This window comes from Ceratotherium simum, chromosome 34, assembly GCF_057802395.1.
Source record: "Ceratotherium simum simum isolate JZ-2026a chromosome 34, ASM5780239v1, whole genome shotgun sequence".
Classification (NCBI taxonomy): domain Eukaryota; kingdom Metazoa; phylum Chordata; class Mammalia; order Perissodactyla; family Rhinocerotidae; genus Ceratotherium; species Ceratotherium simum.
The window spans coordinates 7,693,046-7,702,235 of record NC_141933.1 but is presented as its reverse complement, the minus strand read 5'-3'; the positions used below and the strand labels follow the sequence as shown (position 1 = coordinate 7,702,235).

At 59.6% G+C, this 9,190-nt stretch overlaps 1 protein-coding gene across 3 annotated transcripts in view; it reads left to right on the top strand.

Moving 5' to 3' along the window:
* Positions 1-1,113: 1,113 nt before the first annotated feature.
* The window catches only part of SCYL1 (SCY1 like pseudokinase 1), a 12,325-nt gene continuing 4,248 nt past the window's right edge, over positions 1,114-9,190 (top strand). For all 3 annotated transcript variants that reach the window (XM_087422651.1, XM_004437605.3, XM_087422649.1), the window contains exons 1-9: positions 1,114-1,289; positions 1,641-1,781; positions 1,986-2,108; positions 2,187-2,413; positions 2,847-2,937; positions 3,014-3,169; positions 6,188-6,346; positions 7,311-7,418; positions 8,124-8,237. In XM_087422651.1, coding sequence (XP_087278777.1) covers positions 1,179-1,289; positions 1,641-1,781; positions 1,986-2,108; positions 2,187-2,413; positions 2,847-2,937; positions 3,014-3,169; positions 6,188-6,346; positions 7,311-7,418; positions 8,124-8,237 — 1,230 coding nt within the window. In that variant the 5' untranslated portion in view covers positions 1,114-1,178. The remainder of the gene's footprint in view (positions 1,290-1,640; positions 1,782-1,985; positions 2,109-2,186; positions 2,414-2,846; positions 2,938-3,013; positions 3,170-6,187; positions 6,347-7,310; positions 7,419-8,123; positions 8,238-9,190) is intronic.

Here is a 9,190-nt window from a genome sequence, read left to right as displayed (position 1 = left end):
GGTCCCCTGAGACCCTACCTGCAGAGGGGTCATTGCCTGCCCAGCCCTTCCTGGATACTTGGCTCTGTCCAGCTAAGGGGCTAGGTCCCCACCAGTGTGACTGGCTACTGACACCACTTGGTCGACAGCCCCTATCTGCACAGGCAGTGGGGGGCCTGGAGGAGATGCTGGCCCTGTAGACCAGAGAGCCAGGTCGGCTGGGCCCAGGAGAGCGGGGGCCCCTCCTGGCCCTCTGGCTTCTTCTGGACTTGCTGAGCTGTTCCTCCTCCACTCTTCCCCTTTCCTGGGGTCACTGCCCCTTCCCTCCCCAGGTCCCCTCTCCCTGTCCTGAACCTCTTCTGGACCTTTCCTTCACTCTCCACCCCCGCCAGGGGCTGTCTCCTTGTGCCTCTCCCTTGTCCCTCCATCATTCCACCACCACTGAGACCCCACCGGATCCTGGAGGTGCCCACTGGCTGGTGGGAGAGAGAATCTGGCTTGGGGACATTCGCCCTCCCTAAGTCTCCACCTCACTCGTCACGATATCCCTTCATGTCTATCTGTCGACTTCCTCTTCCATGTGCCTCCCTATCTCTCTTCCTTGCCTCAGTTTCCCCATTCTCTGTCCCTTCTCAAGCTCTCATCCCTGTAATAACGCTGGAAGGTGTACTATATTATCATCCACACTTAGGTATAAGGACACAGAGGCTCGGCGAGTTTGGGTGACCTGCCAGGGCCGTGCAGCTGGTAACTGGCGTCGCCTGGCAAGCGCGCGCTCTGCCAGGCGGCAGAGCGTTGGTTTCGGCTCTGCCTGCAGTCCTCAGGGCTCTGCTCCGCCCACCGGCCCAGGCCCCGCCCTCCAGCCCCGCTCCGCCTACCAGTACCGCCCCTGCACCTCTCCTCCCCGTGCCCCGCCCGCCGACTCCGACCCGCCCCCGACCCGGCCCCGCCCCCCGGCCGGCCCCGCCCCCCGGCCCTCTCCTCCCTCTGCTCTGCTCGCCGGACCAGGCCCCGCCCCAGGCTCCGCCCACATGCGTCGCCCCCTGCACCTCTCCTCCCTCCGCTCCGCCCACCGGGCCCGGCCCCGCCCTCGACCAGGCCCGGCCCCGCCTTCGCTCCGCCCCGCCCCGGCTCGGGCGGTCGGAGGACCAGGAGCGGAGGCGCCGGAGCCCGCGGCGGCGGCGGGGGCGGCGGGGACTATGTGGTTCTTTGCCCGGGACCCGGTCCGGGACTTCCCGTTCGAGCTCAGCCCGGAACCCCCCGAGGGCAGCCCGCCCGGGCCCTGGACCCTGCATCGCGGCCGCAAGAAGGTGAGCGCAGCCCCGCTCCGTAGGCCGCGGCCGACCTCGGCCTCGCCTAGTCGGCGCCGCCGGCCCCTCCGTGTCGCGCCCCGCCTGACGTGGCTGCGGAGCCTCCGGGACAACGGGCCGGGGGAGGGGGCCGGGCAGTGCCGACGTGGCGGGCGGAAGGACCGAGGGACCGACAGGCGGACGGAACCGGATCACGTGGGCCCGGCTCAGTTCCTAAGGGCTGACCTGGGGAGAGCCCGGGCCGGCGGCCCTTTCCTTCCGCACTTAACAGCTCTGGGGACCACCTCGGAGCTGGAGCGGTCAGCCCGGCGGAGTGGTCAGCCCGGCGCCCACCCCTCTGCCCTCCCCCAGGCCACAGGCAGCCCGGTGTCCATCTTCGTGTATGATGTGAAGCCCGGCGCCGAAGAGCAGACCCAGGTGGCCAAAGCCGCCTTCAAGCGCCTCAAAACTCTCCGGCACCCCAACATTCTGGCCTACATCGATGGGCTGGAGGTACCTGCTGTCCGGTCTGCTCCACCTCCGCCCTCACTCTCTCCCGGTCTCCCACTCCTGTCTTCCTGCCCCTCGGTTTCCACCCCTTCTGCCTCAGCACCCCCAGATTTAACTTCCCCGTCTCACCTCTCTCTCCATCATCTCTCTTACCTCCACTTCCGCTCCCTCCATCCCGCCCTTATATCGCCTTGTCCCCTTCTTCAGACAGACAGATGCCTCCACGTGGTAACAGAAGCTGTGACCCCGCTGGGAATGTACCTCAAGGCGCGAGCGGAGGCTGGTGGCCTGAAGGAGCTGGAGCTCTCCTGGGGCTTGCATCAGATCGTGGTAAGGTGGGGGGCAGTGGTGATGAGAGCGGGGGTGGGGGCTTCAGGTGCTGGGTGTGATGGCTGCTTCTGTCCCCAGAAAGCCCTCAGCTTCCTGGTCAACGACTGCAGCCTCATCCACAACAATGTCTGCATGGCCGCCGTGTTCGTGGACCGTGCTGGCGAGTGGAAGCTCGGGGGCCTGGACTACATGTACTCGGCCCAGGGCAATGGCGGGGGACCCCCCCACAAGGGGATCCCCGAGCTTGAGCAGTACGACCCCCCTGAGTTGGTTGATAGCAGTGGCAGAGCTGTCCGAGAGAAGTGGTGGGTGACTGGGGCATCATGCCCCTACCTGCCCTGTTCTGGAAGCCCCTGCAGCCTCGGGACCCCTAGGCTAGCTGGCACTCCCCTGTCCCCTGCTGCCCGGCTGGGGAGGGAACCAGGGTCCTCAGGGTGGGGCCCGCTTCTCTGCTCCCAGGATCCTCAGGGAGGTAGGGCACAATAAAACAGGCTTTGCGGTTAGGTGGTTCTGAACTTGAAAGTTGTGTGACCTGGGGTGATGTCCTTGCTTCTCTGAGCCTCAGTTTCTTTATCTGTCAAATGGGGCTAATGAAACCTGCTTCTTGGGGCTAATGGGAGGATTAGCTGAGGGACACAGCCCAGGGTCTGCCATGCAGTGAGTGCCTGGTAGCCAGGCAGGTTGGAGGCCTGTGCTGGCAGGTGGCAGGGCCTTGAGCAGCTCTGGTCACTGCCTCAGGTCAGCCGACATGTGGCGCTTGGGCTGCCTCATCTGGGAAGTCTTCAATGGGCCCCTACCTCGGGCGGCCGCCCTGCGCAACCCCGGGAAGGTGAGTGTCTGACCCCACTCCAGCCCCTCCCTGCCCACCAGCCTGCCCTGCCCTGACCCTGGCCCTTCTCCCACAGATCCCCAAATCGCTGGTGCCGCATTACTGTGAGCTGGTCGGAGCCAACCCCAAGGTGCGTCCCAACCCAGCCCGCTTCCTGCAGAACTGCCGGGCACCCGGTGGCTTCATGAACAACCGCTTCGTGGAGACCAACCTCTTCCTGGAGGAGATTCAGGTGAGCCCCCCGCCCCACCTTGGGCTTTGGCCCTACGTTCCTCACCCCCGTGCCCCCTCCCCAGTGTGTGGGCTCCCTCATAATTAGACCCTTGGAGACAAGCATGGGCTGTGATGGAGCTGGGGTCTCTGGGTTCAAAGCCTGGCTCCAACTCTTACTCACTGTGTGACTTCCCTTGGCTGAGGCTCAGTCCTAATGATTCTGTAATACCTACTGCAAAGGAGCATGGCGAGGATTCAGTGAGTTCAAAGTGCACAGTGTGGTGTCTGGCACACAGTAGGTGCTTAGTGACTGCTCCTGGCACTCCATTAATGCCACACACACATTCTGGCCCTCTCTCTGATGTGGGCCATGCCCAGGGCTGGGCTGTGACGTGGGCAGCAGAGAGGGGGGGAAGGAGAGTCAGACCCAGATCCCTGTCCTCAAGAATCTAGTGGGGAGTAAACAGACCAGGTCCCACCCTTGGGGACTCTCGTTGTGGGGAGAGGGACAGAAAACAAAGACATGAGGAAACGTGTGCTCCCTGGAATGGGGGTACGTGCTGGGCAGGGTGCTCAGGGCAGGGCTCTCTCAAGGGTGACATTTGAGCTGAGACCTGAAGTGTGTGAAGGTGGGAGCCATGGTGATGCTAACTGGGGGAGAGCGTTCCAGGCAGAGGGAAGAGCAAATGGAAAGATGGTGAGAAGGGAGCCCTCGCCTTGACCTCTTTGAACCTCAGTTTCCATATCTATATAATGGGGATAACAAAACAGTAGTCCCCCCTTATCCGCGGTCTCACTTTCCTCGGTTTCTGTTATCTGTGGTCAACTGTGCTCTGACAATAGAAAATGGAGAATTCCAGAAATAAACAATTCATAAGTTTTAAATTGCACACCATTCTGAATAGCGTGATGAAATCTTGCACTACGTGAATCGTCCCTTTGTCCAGCGGATCCGTGCGGTATACACTACCCGCCCGTCAGTCACTTAGTAGCCGTCTCGGTTACCAGACCGTCTCCGTATGGCACTGCTTGTGTTCCAGGAACCCTTATTTCCCTTAATCACGGCCGCAAAGCGCAAGAGCAGTGATGCTGGCAATTCCGATTGCCAAAGAGAAGCCGTAAAGTGCTTCCTTTAAGTGAAAAGTTGGAAGTTCTAGACTTAATAAGGAAAGAAAAAAAATCGTATGCTGAGGTTGCTAAGATCTACGGTAACTTTTATTACACTATACTGTTATAATTGTTCTATTTCACTGTTAGTTATAGTTGTTAGTCTCTTACCGTGCCTGATTTATAAATTAGACTTTATCATAGGTATGTACATGTAGGAAAAAATGTAGTATATATAGGGTTCATACTATCCACGATTTCAGGCATCCACTGGGGGGCTTGGAACATCTCCCCTGCGGACAAAGGGAGACGACTGTAGTATATGCTGGCCCATAGGGTTGTTGTAGGGAAGGAAGGAGGGAGTCTCTGCTCTGGACACCTGCTCTGACCTGGCCGTGTGTGGGACACGGGGCGGGGTGGGGGCCCAGAATCTGGACTGGGGGAGGAGTTAGAGACGCTTCCACAGACCTCGATGTTCTGTGGAATCTTGACTCAAATGGGGGCTGGGAGGGCCTTCGGAGGATGGGGAACCCGAGCTGCATCCTGAAGGAGAAGTGCCGGCAGTGCTGAGCCCTGTGGCCTCCTGGGCAGTGTGGGGGCGGCAGGAACTCCGTTACACAGAGGGCTCCTCACGTGGCTGGCTCTGCGGGGCTGCCCTTCTCCTTTAAATGTGCCCCAGAGGAAATGGGCCATTCCTGGCCAGTCCTGAGGAGAATGTGGGAGGGCAGTCCCCAGAGGCCCCTCTTCCTGTCATTGGGCAGAGCAGTGGAGAGAGCCCAGCTGTGACTCTCCATGTGTGACCTTGGATGTGGTTTGGCCTCTCTCTGGACCTTGGCTCTCCCTGAACCCTGCTGTTAGAGCACCAAGCCCGCCTCCCACAGTGGACTGAGCTGCTCCAGGGCCAACCTGATCCTCCCCATCCCCAGCCAGAGGCCGCCTCTTTTGGGCCGGGCAGAGGCTATGGGGGTGAGGGTTTAACAGAGAGCACAGGAATTTTGGAAGCATACAAAACTGGGTCATAACCCCTCCCCGGCCACTCTTGGCTGGTGACCTTGAACCTCACCCTCCTCTTTTGTAAATGAGGGAATGACAGCACCTCTTCACAGGGTGCAGCACAGCAGAGGTGCCACCACGCTGGGTCAAACCCTTCCCTGACTTCTTAGCTGTGTCACTTTGGACAAGCTCCTTGCCCTCTCTGGGCCTTAGCTTCCTTGTTGAATTAAACATGGGTTGTGTTAGCACCTATTTGATAAAGCTGAGGGCCGGACTATTTAGTCTGTGTAAAGGTTTTGGCACGTCACCCTGCCTGGCACTGGAAGTGTGAGTTGTGGCTATTACAGCCTCACAGGGAGGGTAGGAGGACACAGGAGACCATTTGGGCTCATTGGGAGGGTCAGGTCGGGGGTAAACTTGCCCTAATGCCTGCCTCCACAGCCTGCCGTGAGCTCCACCCAGCATGGAGTTACAAGTGTGCCCAATCCAGCCAGGGCCAGGGGAATGGAGTAGGCCATTCACCTCTCTGAGCCTCAGTTTCCCCATCTGTGTGATACACTTTGGGTTGTCATGAGTACAGGCAACGCTGAGAAAGGGCCTGATCTATCAGCGGGTCAGGTGCCAGTGGTGAGAGGGACAGTCACTAACTGATTGTGCCGGGCACTGTGCTGGCAGCTTTCACGTACATTTTCTGGTTGGATCCTCAGAACAACCCTGTGAGGTGGTATTGTTATTATCCTATTTTACAGATGGGGGAACTTGCCCAAGGTCATCTGGCTAATAAATGGTAGAGTTGGGATTTGAGCCCAGGCAGTTGGGTTCCGGAGCCCACAAGCTTAAGTTCTCCTTCAGGCTTGGGGTGACTCCCTGTCCCTGCCCATGGCTGCGGGGGGCCGTGACCAGGGTGATTTCCTCCATCCTGTCCTTGCTCCCCCAGATCAAAGAGCCGGCTGAGAAGCAGAAGTTCTTCCAAGAGCTGAGCAAGAGCCTAGACTCATTCCCCGAGGATTTCTGCCGGCACAAGGTGCTGCCCCAGCTGCTGACTGCCTTCGAGTTTGGCAACGCAGGGGCAGTGGTCCTCACACCCCTCTTCAAGGTGAGTGGGGCCGGGAGCCTCAGGGAGGGGAGGCCTGGTAGGCCTGGAACCTCAGGAACTGTGGGGCACAGAGACTGGCTGGGTAGATCAGAACAGCCAGAGAGGGCTCTGGGGTGGGGGCCAGCCCTGCATCCTGGGGAGGGGCAGCCTGGTTAGGGCAGCCCAAGCCCACGTGGGGAGTTGCTTCCTGCCGACATCCTGGGGGTTCAGCAAGTGGGGGCCATCTGACCAGCTGTCAGGGAGCCTGTGGGAACTTCTTGCTCTTGGGGAGGGGAAACCCTGTGTCTCCAAAATTCTTTTCCAAAGACCCTATGCTTCAGAGCCTTCAGCCCTCCTCTATTTCCCCAAGACAGCCCCCCTGGTCTGACCTGTGCACCCTGGTTTCCAGGGCCCAGGGGGTCACCTGCTCACCACCCCACTTCCCATCCTCCCTCCTGACCACTTGGCACTCAGCTCTCCTGGCTTCCAGGGGCTGGATCCTTCTCCCCATCGTCAGACCCCAGCTCACCCTTACCTGGGCACCTGCCATTCCCCACTCTGCCCATCCTGGGAAAACACTTTCTCCTGAAGGGACCTGGCTTGGGGGGAAGGGGCAGACAGCAAGCAAGTCCTGTGTGGCCGGGAACCCCCAGCAGTTGTAGGCAGAATTTGTTTGTGTGTGTGTGTGTGTGTGTGTTTGTGCGCGCGCGCTCATGTGATGTACAGGTGCCTGATTATAGGGAGGGCAGAGAGCTTTCATTTGCCTCCTAAAAGAGGCCTTGACCCAGAAAGGTGAAGGGCGGGGCTGACTGGGATGGAGTGTGGGCAGAGGGGCTGCTGAGGAAATGCCTCTTCCCCTGACTGCCTACCATCACCCCATTCCCCCTGTGGGAAGTCAGCAGGGGGCCCGAGGAAGTTAAAGGAGCTGGTGAAGTCGTCCCCCTCCTGTGGATGTAGCAGCTTCTTTTCCTGCTCCTTCCCTCAGGTGGGCAAGTTCCTCAACGCCGAGGAGTATCAGCAGAAGATCATCCCTGTCGTGGTCAAGATGTTCTCATCCACTGACCGGGCCATGCGCATCCGCCTCCTGCAGCAGGTAGGGGCTGTGACCAGACCCTGTCCCCTCCACCCCATCCAGACCCCACCCCGGCTGCTGGGAGGCCCCTGCCCTGGCACTCCCTTACTCCCCGGTAAGGGAGCAGTGCCGTCAGGAAGTTGGGATAATCACAGGGCTCATGGCAGCTGTGGGAATGCCCGGAGCCTGCCTGGGCTTCAGGGCTCAAACGCCCCCCTCTTCTCAGTCACTCCAGCCCTCTAGAGGGGGGTTAGTGTTTCTCCTGCCAGCCCCAGGGCAGCTGGGAGCATCAGACAGGATTGATGGGATCGAGGGTGGAGGCCCCTTATGAACCAGGAAGTACCTGGTGGCTCCCAGGTCTCGTTCTCTCCCCAGCTGCCAGACACACCAGCCCTCCTCACGGCGCTTGTCTGGGTGGGGGTCACACCCCCTTTGGCAGAAGAGGCAGGGAGGCTCTGAACGGGGGTGTGACACAGTCGGCCTGCTGCACAGGACCAGAGGCCAGGCCCTCCGAGTCCCCATCCCTGGCTCTTTCCAGCACCCTCGTGGCCTCTTCTCACCCCTCCACATGGGCTTGAGGCCAGATGCGAGGTCGGGGCTCAGGAGACTCGCCTGGCCTGCCAGTGCCTGCCAGGTGGAGAAACCAAGCCAAGGGTGGTCCCGTGGCTCTGGTGGGGGGTGGAGGGGCTGACTGCATTTTCCTGGTCCCCCCAACCTGGACCACAGATGGAGCAGTTCATCCAGTACCTTGATGAGCCAACAGTCAACACCCAGATCTTTCCCCATGTCATGCATGGCTTCCTGGACACCAACCCTGCCATCCGGGAGCAGACAGTCAAGGTGGGTGGGGCCTGGCTCAGCCACCCTTGGTTTTACAAGGCTTGCGGGGGGCTTACTCCAGGACACAGAGGCCTTGGTTTCAGCCTGTGGGTCTGGGCTCGTTATGGGAAGGGCAGGCACTGTCCTACTGTGGGCCCAGGCTGTGGGTACAGCTCAGCAGCTGGTGGGGGGAGCAGGGTGGGCATGGCCTATAGTCCTCCATTCAGCAGACACTGGCTGAGCACCTGTCTGTGCCCAGGCAGACCAAGTTCCCTGCCCTCATGGAGCTTCTTTTAGAGGGGACAGGGCATGGGCTTGGTAGACAATAAACAGAATTAGAATATATATTGTGTTAGAAAGTGATGGAGAGAGTGAAGAGAGGGTTTGCAGTTTTAAGAACAGTGGTCGGGGAAAACTTTGCTGAGGAGGTGTCATTTAAGGAAAGGAGGTGAGGGATTGAGTTACGTGGAGATCTGGAAGAAATGTGCTCCCTGCAGAAGGAATGGCATGTTCAAAGGTCCTGAGGCTAGCACGTGCCTAGAGTGTAGAAGTAGCAAGAGGTTTAGCATGGCTGAAGGGGCATGGTTGTGGGAGGTGGAGTCTGAGAGGTAATGGTGGGGTTGGGGGCCGGGGCCTTGTAGGTTCTGGCAGGGACCTGATGCATTCACTGGAGTGAGACAGGAGCCACTGGGGGATTAAGCAGAGCAGTGACCTGGTGAGACTTGTTTTAAAAGGCTCACTGTGTTGCTGTGTGGAGAACTGTCAGAGCAAGGGTGGACGCTGTTAGGTGTGAGAGATGACAGTGGCTCAGATCCGAGTGGTAGCAGCAGGTGGGGAGAAGGGCCCACGGGTGGAGCCGACAGTGTTCGCTGATGGATGGATATGGAGTCAAGAAGGGCGCTGAGGTTTCTGGCCTGAGCAGCTGGAAGGTTCAGTCGCCATTTACTGAGAAGACTAGGAGGAACAGGTTTGCA